Source organism: Triturus cristatus, chromosome 2_1 (assembly GCF_964204655.1).
Source record: "Triturus cristatus chromosome 2_1, aTriCri1.1, whole genome shotgun sequence".
In the NCBI taxonomy this organism is placed as follows: Eukaryota; Metazoa; Chordata; class Amphibia; order Caudata; family Salamandridae; genus Triturus; species Triturus cristatus.
This window is the reverse complement of record NC_140581.1, coordinates 968,659,823-968,674,912: the sequence shown is the minus strand read 5'-3', so window position 1 is coordinate 968,674,912 and position 15,090 is coordinate 968,659,823. Positions and strand designations below refer to the sequence as shown.

The 15,090-nt window shown below is 42.9% G+C and overlaps 1 protein-coding gene across 1 annotated transcript in view; it reads left to right on the top strand.

Moving 5' to 3' along the window:
* Positions 1-15,090, top strand: part of FREM1 (FRAS1 related extracellular matrix 1) — a 578,635-nt gene that overhangs the window by 532,046 nt on the left and 31,499 nt on the right. Inside the window, exons 30-31 of the mRNA XM_085633804.1 lie at positions 5,657-5,806; positions 10,254-10,486. Of these exons, the coding sequence (XP_085489930.1) occupies positions 5,657-5,806; positions 10,254-10,486 (383 nt within the window). The remainder of the gene's footprint in view (positions 1-5,656; positions 5,807-10,253; positions 10,487-15,090) is intronic.

The following is a 15,090-nucleotide window of genomic DNA, read 5'->3' as shown; positions in this document are numbered from 1 at the left end:
CACCTTGTAAATATGCCCCTTTCCGCCACAGTCCTCTGAGGCAAAGGGGCATGCAATGGGTATTGCAGTGGGAGTTCCACTGCAACACCAATTGTTTTTTGACTCTGCCCCATATTTAGGCAGCGCCAAATACTAACACTGGGAATGCCTGGTCTTAGAAGGGCGATACGAGGAGAAATGATTAATTTCTCCTCGTTCTTATACTGCACCACACATAGAAAGAGCAAATCACAATTTTTGATTATTTATGTGCAGGAAAATGTCACTTCCTGCACATAAACAATCACCCCTGCAGCACAGGCACCATTGCCACATTGTGACAGGGTGCCTGCACTGGCCTTGAGTTTTTTTTTTTTTTTTGCACCAGCGCTAGGGGACACACAGGGTTGCACTGTATTCTGGAGAGAGAGAGTGGCCTAGTGGCTAGAGCAGTCGACCTCAAAGCTGAGGAACTGGGTTCAAGTCTTGGCATGGACACTCAACATCCTTTGATTCTGGGCAAATCACTTTGGGGCATATTATCAAGACAGGCGGTAAAACTATTGCCGCTTTAGCGACAGAAAACTTCCGCTAAAACGGTGATAAGGGCTTGATAATATGCTCTATCGAATTCCAATTGAAGCTCAGGTTAGATGTCCTTCACATCTAACATGGGCTTTAATTGGAATTCCATAGAGCATATTATCAAGTCCATTATCGCCGTTTTAGCGGCAGTTTTCTGCCGCTAAAGCGGCGATAATTTTATCGCCTGTCTTGATATTATGCCCCTTAGTCTCCCCGTGCCCAAAAAAAATGAATGTGTCCACCTGTAATGCAACTGGTGCTCATGTAAGACACTCTGATACCTTCGGGTCGAGTTCACCCTATATAAAACTCCCCCCCCCCCAAATTACGGCTCATCCCTGTGTTTAAAAAATGTCAGAGCGCGGCTTTGCCAAATTTGGTGTAGCACCGCGCTCTGACATTTTTTTGTAAATATGGCCCAAAGCTCTCATTCTGAAATTAGAGGGTAATCCAATAACGGGTGCACAAGGGCGTCTGTACTCAATACTGGATTGCAAGTAGTGCAGAATTACTGCACTCCTGGGTTTTTCCCTCACATAATTTCGTAGACGAGTGCATGAGGACTTTCGTGAGAGGAAAAGAGGTCGGTCACTTGGAAATGGTGATGATAGTTTGTATTAAATTTTCATCTGCACATTACCTCCGCTGGTGGGCTCATTAACTCCAACTGGGGCACTAAACTCGCCATACAATAGCCCCACAGGGTGAGGTAATGGATTTGAGTTGAGGTGAAATTACCATGCTGTAATGTTGGGTAACTTGTGTTGCAGACCAATGAGTTTCTTTAGCTAGGTTGTTCAGGACATTTACTGTGCTGCATAAACATACCTTGCAGTCTTCCATGTACATAAATGCTGACCATTTGTACATCCAAAATACACTTCTGGTGAGCTAATTTTTCCAGTAAGACACCAAAAGATCTTTCTGCCCTGTCTGTTCAAGGCATCACAGTCTGCTACTGCCAATGATGCCCATGTTATGCCAAGAATGGTCACAATAAATGCCAGAGGTGAAGACGCAGCACCTCAGAGATGACTCCTCTGTGCAGGGCCATACCAATGCCATGGATATCTGAAGTTGTCATCCCACCCTCCGAAAGCAGCACCTGGCAGTCTGCCATCCCACATCTTGCTGCAAAACTGCTTCTGCTTTCACTATCTGACTAATCACTCTGTGGCAACATTCTGCTCAGTGCTTAATTTGTAAAAACAAATAAGCGCCAGGGCTCTTGTCAGGAGGCCTCTGCAGCTTGCACCACACATTGCCCCTGCCATAACACAACTACTAACCATCACACTCCTGCAAGTGTAACGGTTCGGACTATTCCAGGCCCCCAAAGCTTTAAGAATAGCCTGGGCGGCAGGCAATAGTCATTTTTAATGTATATTGAACTAATAATTGTCTGTTGTTGTGGTCATCTCAGACAGAGCCAACTTTTGGCATACTATCACAACCGCCGGTGTTGACGATTAAGTGCTGGGGCTGAGCACCGGAAACCACCGGCTCAAATTAAGCAGGGATTCGGGTGCTTATATGTGTTGCAGGCCTTGTGCCTTCAAAATATTTGTTCAAGAAGTAAGATCTTCCACCGGCTGGTTTGCTTTTGGGGCACAGGTGTACAGCGCTCTGATGGATAGCTGAATGCCATCGCTGTATCCCCATACTGCAGTCACAGACCATAGTGCCATGGATGTCATTTAGCGGCCACCAGAGCTGGCAGTTGCAATCTCTGGCTTCCCTCCTGCGACCTCTGGCACTATCTTTGTGATAAGAGTGGTGTCAGGAACAGAAGTTAAACAAGGCTGTAGTCAGCCTTGTTGACTTTCTGTGCCCCTAAGCCATATCGTTTGTGGAGCCCAGTAAAACATGCCTGGGTATCTCCTGCTGCCACCGACCATGCTAAGGAAGCAAGACATACAGGAGAAAGAGTGAAAGAGAGGTGCGCGTTCGACAGCTGAGGGCAATAGGTGATAGACGTATAGACAGGGTGACAAAGAGACATCGAAGAGTCAAGCAGAGGGGAAGACCAGTGAGAGGAGATATCAGTATGAGAGATGTGATACAGATAGAAACAGACAGTGGGGGAGACAGTTCAGAGGGGTGCGAGAAATGATGTGAGACAGAAGGGAAGGCAGGTGTGAGAGGAAGATGCAAAAAATAGACAGGATAGAAATACAGCTGTGAGAGGTGGGGAGTTGGGCAGGTGAGAGAATGACAACCGAAAGAAAGGAGACAATTGAGAAAATGGTGATTAAGTGACAGCGCTGAATGGGAGTAGTTATACAGTTTAGAGCGAAAGAGAGAAAGTGGTGATAAGAGGACAGAGACAGGTTAGGGATAGAAGCTGAGGGAGAGATGGGAGAAGGAAATGTGAGAGATATGGATAGAGAGACAGAGAAAGGTGAGAAAGAGATAAGTTAGTAAGGGTGGTGGAAGGTAAGTGAATGAGAGGTGTAAAAGACTGAACAGGTGAGAAAGTCGGGGGAGTGATGGGAAGATATGTGGGGTTTTATAGGGATATGAGTGAGAAAGACAGTTGGGTTAGAGAAGGAAGGAAGAAAGGGTAAGAAAGACAGCAACAGGTGATAAAGACATGGAAAGAGAAAATAAAAAGGACTGACAGCTGAGAAGCAGATAGCTGAGGAGAGGGTGCCAGCCGGTCAAGAGTCCTTTGACGTCACTTCCTGTGATGTCAATGGGTTGAAATGACATGTGATGTTACTTCCGCTACCCCAGGCATTTTAGTGAATTGACGTCCGTGCTGGTTGCACTCCCACCACAAAAAGCTAAAACTGCGCAAGTGTGCTGTGTCTTTCAGCCCCTCCTATAATGTGCACTTTCAACTTCTGCTGCCAATCTAATTATCTGTGGCTGCCTCCTGCAGGGGGCAGGATGTGGCAGCCCAAAACTCCAGGCTGTCAATTTGACAGCCAAAGGCTGTGGTGGAAATATGCCTCAACACTATTGAGAACCAACTATCGAGTATTGGCAAAGCTTATAGGTACGCCTGCATTTTCAGTTATAAGCCAGACCTATTAGATGTGTCAATGCTAGACATAAATAATGTATGCATAAAGACATGGGGAGGGAAAGGTACACGCTAGCAGTGGTGCAGGCAGAGGAAGGTGTGGCCAAGAAGAAAATCATGCAAGGAGAGATGCAGGCTGCATCCTGGCCACAGGGGGCTAGGGGGGAGTTGGCAGGGAGGCAGAAATAAGAGCAAAGTGCGATACAGGCTGGAAGAGCAAGCTGTACAAGCAGAGGGGGCTTCTGTGAGAGAAGAACTGGCTGGGAGATGTATGATCAGGAAAACAGGCAGCCAGGGAGAAAAGAGAGCAGCCATGGGGAGTTTGGCAGGCAAAGGTATCAGCTGGGAAAGGTGTGGGCTGGGTGCAGATAGTTCCAGGCACAGGCATAGAGTTAGGGAGATGGAAGAATGGAGGATTTGTGGCAGGGATCTGTACAGCAAAGGAGACGAGCAGGCAAGGAGAGGTGTGGACAGAGAAGAGGGATTGGGCAGGTGCAGGTTGGGAGATATATGGGCAGGAGAGCTACTGGCCGTGAGTGGAGTGTGGCTATTTACAGTTAGGGAGTGGTAGAAGCAGAGAGGTGCATGGGTTCAGAGCGGCGTGGCCTGAATGCAGGCATGGAGTGGCGCTGGCAGGGAGAGGTGAGGCTTAGAGATGTGCGACAGGAAGCGGTGCAGGCAGGGAGTTGTACGGGCAGGGAGGGATACAGGCAGGAAGATAATGAAGGTTCTAAGAACTAAAAGCACTGTCGGTGTAATATCTTTGTGGGGCCTCGATTATAGCACAGTGTGTTTAAGTTTTAAATACAGTAAGTTGTTATCATGACAACAACAAAAAAAGCGCAAATGTAATAAGTGTGTAGTTTCTCTCAAATAAAAATAACCGGTCAAGCCCCATCTGCAGACTCACAAAAGAACTACTTCATGTTCCTTCCATCACCAAAGTCAAATGAGAGCACAAATGGGACAATACACCCATCCTCTTAAAGCTATATCCTTCATGGAGAAACCAGCCAAGAAATGGCAAAACATGAAAAAGGCATGCAAGCCAATGTCTCGAAGGGACTGACCAAAAGCCAACTATCTGCTTCTTATTGTGGTTTATTAAAGAATTAATGGCGTGCTGTGTTTCAGACAGATAAAGCTGCCTGTGGCTAAACATAGAAATGTAACTGAAGGAAAATAAAGAAAGGAAGGGATCTTAACTAGATACAAAGCAGCATGCGGCTTTTTGTCTGAAATACGGCAGCACACAAGGATCAGGTATGTATGTTTTTGGACAAGTATGGAATAGTTGCTTGTTCTCTGATTTACCCTAAAACTGCAATGTGGTAGGAGAAGAGGCAAAGTGGTACTGGTCTCGATGCACTCGAAAGGAACATGTTCTTCCTTTAACATCTTACTGGGCTGTAAAACAGCAAAAATAAAAATCCGAATTACTTGAAATGTTTCACTGTTGCATTTTCCATCAGCAAATGACTTTCAAAGCATGTCCTTCTTTCTACAAATCCCTGTCCCTCGCAGCACACCGGCCATCTGTTTTAGCATGATAAAGCTTCGTGCACACATTGCATGCTTAATTGTGTCCAAACTGCGCCATATCCGCTTTGTTAAAACGTTCGTCTTTGTTGGGCCCAGCTACTGAATTGCTTCCAACATCTCCAAATTGGTTCAGCGTTTCATTGGTCACCCACGAATTAATTATCCGCTGCGGCTCCAGGATGATTACTCTGAGCCTCAAATGGTGTCCAGCCGCTGCTGTTTTTGACATTTTGAAATGAAGGAAAGTGGGTCTCCCCTTGCTTCTCCTGCGGGCTCTTCTACGCAGCCTTCTTTGTCCAGCGCGTGCGTGCGCCGAGGCGTCATTGTCCGCGGAGCACGTGCAGCGCCTTCCGGGGACTAGAAGAACAGCAGGCTGTCACTTAGAACTTTGGGGGCCCAGCAATGTTCACGACAGTTCCCACTCTGGCTTCAGACGTGCTAATTGATATATATTTTTTTCCTCCTCACCATGCCGAATGAAATGGTAATTAAACGTGTAATTGAATTGTTTACTTGTTGCAGGAGTGTCAACCAAGACGTGGAACGTAGCAATTAACCGTGACGGCTTAGAGGAAGACGAGGAGATCTTTGAAGTGGTGCTGAGCGCTCCTGTGAATACTGTTCTTGGCACCAGAACAAAGGCCGTGGTGAAAATTGTGGACCCCAGAGGAGGTATTCTTTTTTGATCTTCATTGGAAGAAAAACTTGGTAGAACAATCTTGAATGAGCACCGTCTCGCTTTCAGCAGCAAATTGTCTGCGGAAGTTTCATTTGGTCCAAAACACCCATTACCTCGTGTTGGATTCGTAAGAAATATAAATACATGAGGGGTGGATAACAGGAAGTGCCTTAGGGGAGGGAGGTGGGCAACAGGCATTAGTGCCCACCTAATGATCCTCCAGGGTTATTTTCTTATTACAGAAAGGGCTAAAGGCACTTGTGCAGCCCAATCTGAAATATTGATTGCACACGTACACATTCTGCACCCCTGTGTCATTGTCAAATTTACTAGATACTTTTTGTCCGTGCCTATGCAATAATACCAACATAGACACAGGGGCAAGCAGACTCAAGGGAGGCGTCCTAACTTTGAGTCACCTAGAAAGTGGATGCATGGTTATTGTTCCTTCCAATGCCCCCAGCGTAATGGGTTCACAAGGACCCAGTGTAGGCATGGGTAGTCGCACACCGCAGTAGACATCTGGAGAATCCCTGCCCCCTCTTCAAAGTCCACTCTGTCAACTGGTAGTGAAAGAAGGACTCTGTGGCTTGAAACTCTCAACACTTTCTTTCTCTGTTCCACTGAGCCTGGGGCAGGCACATGTTTGCATCTCCTCCACTCAGTGAGGTGGGATACACTTCATGAGTAATGACTGGTAAAAAGACAAGGGACGTAGAGTTAATGGGAACGCGATGTGGTTAAGAGATTTGTTTGGGATCAGAGCATTGAATCAATCAGTAATGTCAAATGCAATGAATTGGTGAGAGACCACTGCTTCCGACCTGCCACATACACTTATGGTGCCAATATCTGCCACTGAGGAGTATCCGAAGGAACTGAAAGTTCACACCTTACTGCCTCTGTATGGTGTATTATGCAATTGGATTGAGCTGACTTTCGTGATTCCTCAACTGTTAGCAACATCGTTGCAGACCTGTAGTTCCAGGAGTATCATCATTTTAAAGTCACAGTCGGTGGCCTAAAGCCCATGTTACTGTTGAAACTGGTGAAACCTTGGGGTCCAGTGGGTGCCTCCATCTTGTGGGTACCTAAGCTTAAGAGATTTGTGACCATGAATGGCCATTTTTGAGACTGAACCTCTATAGTTTAGGAATTTTAGGCATGTGTCAAAGTGTGGTGATCCACTATTACGTCTGCCCCAATTTAAAAAAGCTGCAGATCAGTTGTTCTACAACTAGTCCCTTGTCCTGAATATTATTGTGACTGGATACTGTTTACCAACTCCCCAGGGCATTTTAAACTGGACACCAGTGGTCTTTGCACCTAACTAGGACTCTATTCATCAACACTGTAGTAAACCTGAATAGTCCGAATGTCCTTTAGGTTCACATGAAAGCATCCACATAGGATAGCATTGGTCGCGTTCCCTATTTGACAGAAAAACTAGAACCTAGCACATAAACCCCATAAAAACATTGAGATCGTATCTCAGCCACAGAAGGTGTTTGCTTCCTTGCTATATCATAATTGTAGCTCTTCTTCTTGCTTACTTGAAATTATACGTTTGAAAATGCAGAACTGACCGGCATTCAGCGTGTTAAACTTTATTTTCTGTGTCATGATGCACTGCATTTCTAACCAATTGGCTCAAAGAGTAAACTTTGAATGTTCTTCGTCACTGCCACCCAACTTGACTTTCCTACTCAGGAACAAGTATTCATAAAGTAAACTTTGAATGTTCTACATCACTACCACCCAACTGGACTTTCCTACTCAGGAACAAGTATTCATAGAGTAAACTTTGAATGTTTTTCATCACTACCACCCAACTTGGCTTTCCTACTCAGGGACAATACCGTTAGTGTCCCATGGACACCAGTGATTAACAACAGCAACCGCAACAGATACTGCCTAGTGATCACTGACTGCCCGGCGACCCAAAGATAAGTCCTCGGAATTGCTAAAGATTCATGCACAGAATGTTGGCATCTTTTATTTTGGTACTATCTTATTAGGTACAGTGTGCAAGAAAAAGAGTCCCAACTGAATCCACATTTTTCCTCTCATCCTTTACTTCCCGCTCTTTCCATCGCTGCTCTTCCGGATTCTGAATGACCCATGAACACTATTCCTTGCCCAGGCTGGTGCATGAGGAAGGCAGCACTAGGAAAGCAAAGGCCAATTAAATGACTGTTAAGGCTGAAACTGAGAAAAATCATAGATCAGCAATAGCCAGAATGATCATCAGTTGCGATGTAACCCGAATTGATTCATATTGTGTATTTCGATTACAAAATGAGCATTACAACAATGAACAGTAAAGCAAAAAAAAAATCCTATTACAAAATACTCATTCAGTATGTACAGTGAGCATCTCTACTACAATTCCACAGTTAACCTAGTAATGTATCTTGATAAAAGCTGGAATGGCACAATAGGTGTGAGTCAGAATATCGATTAAAATCATCAGAATATCATCTGACATAATTATCATGACCTCAATATTGTTTACCCAAATATACAAGTGTACTACGTGTAAATTTGCTATAGTTAACTCTAGTAAGGCGTTATTTTTGTAAACAATATGCATGGTATTCAAAAATGATAGCTGCAAAAAGAAGCACTGGCAAAGCCAATAGGTGTCGCCTTTGGGACCTATTGGCTTTGCCAATGGCTGTAAGCAATGCTGCACAACATTCTTCATACTGTGCAGCATGGCAAAAGAAAAAAGGCGCTATGACATTGCACCCTCATATTTTGTAGGTGCAGGGTTGGGTGGTGGGAAACCAACATGGAGGGCTCCGATGGGGGGAAACAATATGGAGGACACAAGTGACGTGAAGCAAAACAGAGCGCTCAGGTGGAGGGAGACAACATGGAAGGTGCAGGTGGAGGGAAGCAAGATGGAGGGCATGGTTGGAGGTAGAAGCATCAGGCAAGAGACAACAGCATGGAGCGGCCAGAGGAGAAGGAAACAGTACATGGATGGAGCAGGGGAGAAGCACCTGGGGGGCCACAGCAACACAGACTGCGGCCAGCGGAGAAAATTACAAAAGGGAGAGAGCTGGAAAACACTTTCATTCTCATGGAGTGCTTAACCAATGAAAAAAGTCATGCTTGAAAAGTAAGCAGTAAGCAGTGGAATGACCCAAGTAATACGTCCATGCACCAGGGGACACAAGATGAGAAAGGAAAGCCCACAAAGGTTAATGAATAAAAAGCAAGCAAATGAGAGTGACAGAAAAGCCAACCAATGGGTTGCTGGAAGCTGACAATAGGTGCTAACATCAACAGACAGTTGTTAGGTGATACCTAGGCAGTACCTGAAAACAAGCATGAGTTAATATAAAACACAACACATAGGGAAGCCCAAATTCCAACAAGCTTTTAATGCAAAATAGCAAGCGGCAAAATTAGAAGATCAAAGACGATATTCATTTCAACTGACCAAGGCTTTCGACAGAAAACCTTCAGTCAGCAAAGAGCTAAAAACCATGTAACATCAACCAAGTATATATATATCATTTTTTTCATTACAAGTCAATGTAATACCACCACATAACAGAAACTTCTTATTCTCAGCAAAACCTTATCTAACGTGCAGGTGTCAGGATCTTCCTCTCAAGGATGTGCAGGATGACCTTGAAGGAAAGATATTGTTCATTTACTCAACACTAGCTCCATTCTTCTCAAACAATCTTGCTTCTGTTGTCAGGTTTGAAAACGAGGTTATGCCGCTAGAAAATGTGCAATGTACAGCATGAAGGATTTTGTTCTCTGAGCCCGTCAAGGCCATGAAACAAGTGTGATTAAAACAATACCATAGAAAACTTCAAGCACATATAATACATTAGTATGTGATTAGCAGTGTATACCTTTGTGATCACATATATGGTTATTAGCATTTCTCATTATAGGTGTACATGAACATACTATAAATGCATTTTAAGTAGGCTTTCACACACGTCCATGTACAGGCAAATCACAGCTGAAAAGGAAACTGGTAACAATAAGAGATGTTTACAGTGTAGGACATGGAAATAAGCCAATACTTTAGTATGATATGGAGAGAAAACTGCTAATCAGTCCTGCAGTGTAGGAAAAAATAAATCATATAACAGGAAATTCTGAAACAGTGGGCAGATCAGCAGTTAAGGAAAAGAATATGGCAGTGAGTAGGCAAAAACCATCTGGGAAGAAAACCTAAGAAATAGATGCTAGACACTGGCAACGGATCAAGCTGGTTGGAAAGGCAAGAAGTGTGACTTTGAGCTTTTGATATTGAGACTACACGAATCAGAGCGATTGGCCCGTCTACCTGCTTGATTTAACATTCCAGTTAATATGTGGATTTGTGAGGATAATTCATTCGGGAAAAGCAATGGAGCGTTTATAATCTTCAGTGATTACAATATATTTCTTGTGATTCCATTTCAGGTGAATGCAAATCTTTGCATTCCTCTGCTCAAAAGAAGGACATTGTGTGGGGTGCAGATACACTGCTCTCAGCTTCCAGGCACTTATCGCGGCCTGGTACTGTGCACTTGGAAAGAATTCCTCTCCCAGCCCCAAAAGAGACAGCAGTGCACACCAGAGGAGATACACCACAGGACTTCGACACACAGAAACGCCCAAAGGCTCGGCTCAGGGCGATCGGAAATGGCCGAATGGTGAGTAACATCTATTACTCATTTTTGAAGTAATTATTTCTACAGGAGCTGATTTTGGCCAAACTCAGTGTTATCTTGATTGTGGTACCAATCCAATCCAATGACAGATGATCAACAGGTAAACAGAGGGAAAAGATGAGCGCATGTGAGACTGATGGCGAGCAATGATTATATCATTTATTGTGAGGCTTTCCCACCCACTCTAAGGAACATTTTAACTCACTTTAAGCACAAGCTGGATGCTGTGCTCTAACTCCATTGCCATTGAAATGTCCACTAAACTCTAAATTTACACTAAAATTAGGAATATATAACTGAATAAACTATGCATAATTTACTCAGTATTATGTGTTACTTTACGTAGATGTTCCAGTATAGCGATAATAGCAAATATCACACCATAAATCATTCAATGGTATCACATAAAGAAACAAAACCAGGGGTACAGTTCCTCTAGGCAGGGAGGGAAGGGAGGGAGGTGGAAGAGAGATTTGTCTCTATATAGTGCCCTCACACTATATAGAGACAAATCTCTCTTCCACCTCCCTCCCTTCCCTCCCTGCCTAGAGGAACTGTACCCCTGGTTTTGTGTATTATACGTCTGGAGCACAGTGCAGGACCTCATATATAAAAAGCTCTTGGTTCCTCCCCCCTTTTTTGTAGTATCACATAAAGAAAGGCATTGTGTGCATGTCCATGTTTTAGTGAAAATACATTTGCAAGCAAATAAAATCTGTTGTCATAATATAAGTAGATAACATATGTTGTCATGATAAACAATCATTTCAAAGGAGAAAAGGGCTTTTTAGAAGTGTTTGTGCAAGAGTAAAACATTGCTACATTTGGCAAGAGATTGAACAAGGGTAACAGGGAAGAAGATACAATAAAAGTAGTGCCTCAATCACAGTACGATCAGCGGAAGGACAGTAATCAGTACTTAGTGCTTTCTCCAGCTGAAAGAAGAGAAAGTGAAACCAGCATACACTGGCCACTTACAAGGCTACAAATAAGAGTGACAGTGAAGCTAAAGAAAGTTAAGCAATAGGCAGGATACAAGCCTCTTGTATACAATATCTCTTTCAAGCGAGAGCGCGTTCAGTGCGAGACGTGTAAAAGTCCTCTTCCGCCTTCATATATATCAAAAATGTACTTTTATGTTGGGATGTATGGTATTTCCAGTGTTTGTTTCCATTGAGCAGAATGGACAGTTTCTACCTGCAGATCTTCCATCACTAGATATCTGCTAGAAGCTGGACTGGAACCCAAAACATTGTGCTCCTTCAAAAAAAAAAAGAATATGAGAAGGCATTCTACCCATATATGCCACATCCATTTCTCTAAATATTTATGGCAACTTGTACATTCTGGTACATCTTGTGTGCTGTGTACTTTTTTCCAAGCACTTCAAATACTATAACTTCAGTACATCAGAAAGTTTTCACATGTAATTAATGAACATTTGACTGGAAATTTCCACAGCACCATGACAATACTCTAAATATAGTTTAACCAGTTAGGTCCTTAACTCCTGCACCACAAAAAAAACAACAGCCCCAATAACTAAAATAGGAATTTTGTGGAACCTGCCTCTGTCACCCTGAAAATGTTTGACATATGGGTGGCCCCCTCTTCCAGTTTTGGGTGTTTGGGCATGTTGAACTTTGGAACTGATTTTTACTGGGAGCTCAGCTGCAGAGTCTCACACCTACTCAGTTTCCCGGGCTTGCACCCAGAGCAAGAGACATCATATTAAAATAATACATTGTATTTTCTTACCAGGCACTTACGCCCTATTGATTGATAGATAGTTTATATATTTGCAAAGTTAATTAGAACCAATGCAATACATGCGAAATTAAAAACCATATGTAAAATATACGACCTCCATAAAATATCATCACTCTGTTAATAAAAGCACTTCTGTTATCTTACAAGTTAAAATACAAATTTAAGCGTACAGTAGCCACCTTTGCAAGTGTCCCAGATGCCTAAATCAATTGGGTCACCCCCAACAAAAGCTGATAGGGCTAAGGCTGTGGTGCCTGAAGATCTTGGTGTCAGTTTGGTATTTTTGCCCGGGCTGCTTCAAAAGTTTAACTAATCTAATGTTCAATTGTGGGGATGCTGGGTCAAAGCAGGCCAATACTGCCTGCCTCCTTGACCGAATCCCCCTTAGATTAAAGGGAATTTTTAACAGTTGCCTCCTTTCTTGAAGTGTTTCCGTGCAAGAACAAATGGTATGGGTAATGTCCCCCTGTCCTTTTTTACATAAACTGCATACAGTAAAAGTCGGGTCCCTTTTCCATGGGGGGAGATGCTGTGTACATTGCATCACTCCAAGTCGTAGCTTTAAGAATTTTAGTTTCAGTGCTTTTGAATAGCCCAAATTAAAATATTGATGCGGGGCTAGAGTCCTGTACGAATTCAAAGTCATCCATGCATGCGCTCTGGCAGAAAAGGCAGCTTTGTCCTCCACCAATGACTGTATTTTCAATGCCTTCCACACTAATTTTTTGAAAACTGAGTGGTGACTGTGTGTATCCCATAGGGGCAATAAGCCAGTGTTGGCCAGAGCCTCCTGCAAGTAACGTCTAGCTGGCGAGTTCTCCCTCTGTTGTAATTCTCGCCACAGCAGGTGGTTTAAGGTTTTAGGGTTTGATGTTCTGATTGTGTTCCAACAGTTAATATATTCCAACAGTTAATATATTCCAACAGTTAATAATACATTGTATTTTCTTACCAGGCACTTACGCCCTATTGATTGATAGAAGTAAAGAACCTTGTAGTAAGTCATGATGACCTCTGATGTTTTCTGAGAACACTCTGCGGGTTTTCTTTGCGTATTATAATTTTAAATGGACTATATTTCCTTCCTACTATAAAACTCAGTTTCTTCTTAAAAGATAAAGCACTGAATGGACTTTGGGGCACTGAATGGACTTTGGGTTTATTGAGTGTTATTTACTTTGTCATACTGTATGCTTGGGCTGGGATCCCATGTGCAGCAACATTTTAATTTCACCCTAAGGGGTGGGAGAGGCTTGGAAAATGACATAACATTTTTAGTCAATAGTATCAAAAATGTGACACCTGTCACTGACACTTTCACTTATGTAGAATATTAATTTCGGTACTGTGCAGTTGGTTGCCAGTTGGCAAATAAGAATGGCAAAATCTGGAAGATCTGCATTATTGATGTGACAAGCCTGCATGGCATGGAGATTGGTTAGAAGCAACTAGCAGATATTGAATTTTGTTTAATTTGCATAATTAGTAATGTTGGTGCTGAACAGGAATTGGGTTAGGGAACATTGAGGATATTAGATGCAGGGTTATGCCTTGCCAAGAATGAAAATAAGTTCTGTATTTAGATGTTATCAATAATATCTCGGTGATGTAGTGTCATTTATTCCCACTAATGTGTTCTTGCAAATAGTTTAATGGCTCAAATGCTGTGCTCCTACTTCCAGTCCCTTCCTGTGACCTCGTTTGTAGCTCTAGCTGACATTTGGAAAGTTGGCTACATAAATAAATGTAGACAGTTTTTAGATATATGGATGGAACTGAAGGTTTGTGTGTCTGATTTGGGATCAGAAAGGAAGCTTGCCATCTCTGTATGCAAAATCATGGAATTTTGAAAATAAACCTAATAGGATCAAAATAAATGCTTTGCCCATCTTCCACAGTAGTTGGCCATCATAATTTCTGGTCAGAGCCTAGCAAGTCCCTAATAAGGAACTAGACAACATAACTGGCAACCTAATAAAACTCATCCTGCTGTACGCATTGATCTATCATCAACTTCTCTCTGGCTTAGGACATTTTCCTAGATGCCCTTAAAATAGGGCAAGTAAAAATGTTCATCAGGAAGCACTAGCTGGATCCTGAAATGTTCACCATCATCCACCCCGTTGCAGTTTTTCTTTGCAAGTCAAACTCTTAAATAATGGGTTACCATTCAGCTGGCCGAACACATCTATGAAAAAACAACTTTCTAGATGACTAACAATCTGGCTTTTGCCAACAATGAAGCACTGACGCTGCTAGCCTTAAAATATGACTAGCATTCTCCATATTGTAAAAACATTGCTCGTAGTCCTTCCTAAATTGTCATGCAATTTTGAAACAATTGACCTCAAACGAGAGCTGAGCTAAGGCATGCACTTCCAAGAGAGTGTGCGTTAAGGGTTTGCATCCATCCTGATTGACACATAAAAGTTTAGTCTGGATAGTAAGTGCAAACTCGAGACCTGACAAAACTATCTACCACATGCATACTAATTCCCTATCATGCCTGAACTGTTCAATCCCTGCCAACAGGAATACTGCCTGTCATATGCCACTATTCATCAACGAGTGGAAATAACTTCAGCTATGTAAAGCACCTGATATACTGTCGAAATTTACATGTCTCAAGCAAATTTGGTCAGAAATGAAAAGGTCTTTTTTTTTTTAAACTTCCAAAAATATAGATTTTGCTTCTTAAATTAAAAAAAAGCACAACAACGGTTGAATAAACATGGCTTGCTGAACTCCAGGTACACAACAACCCCCGCTACTGGTCTCAGTTCTAAAGACCAGTCTGATTGTGGCCCTCCACATCT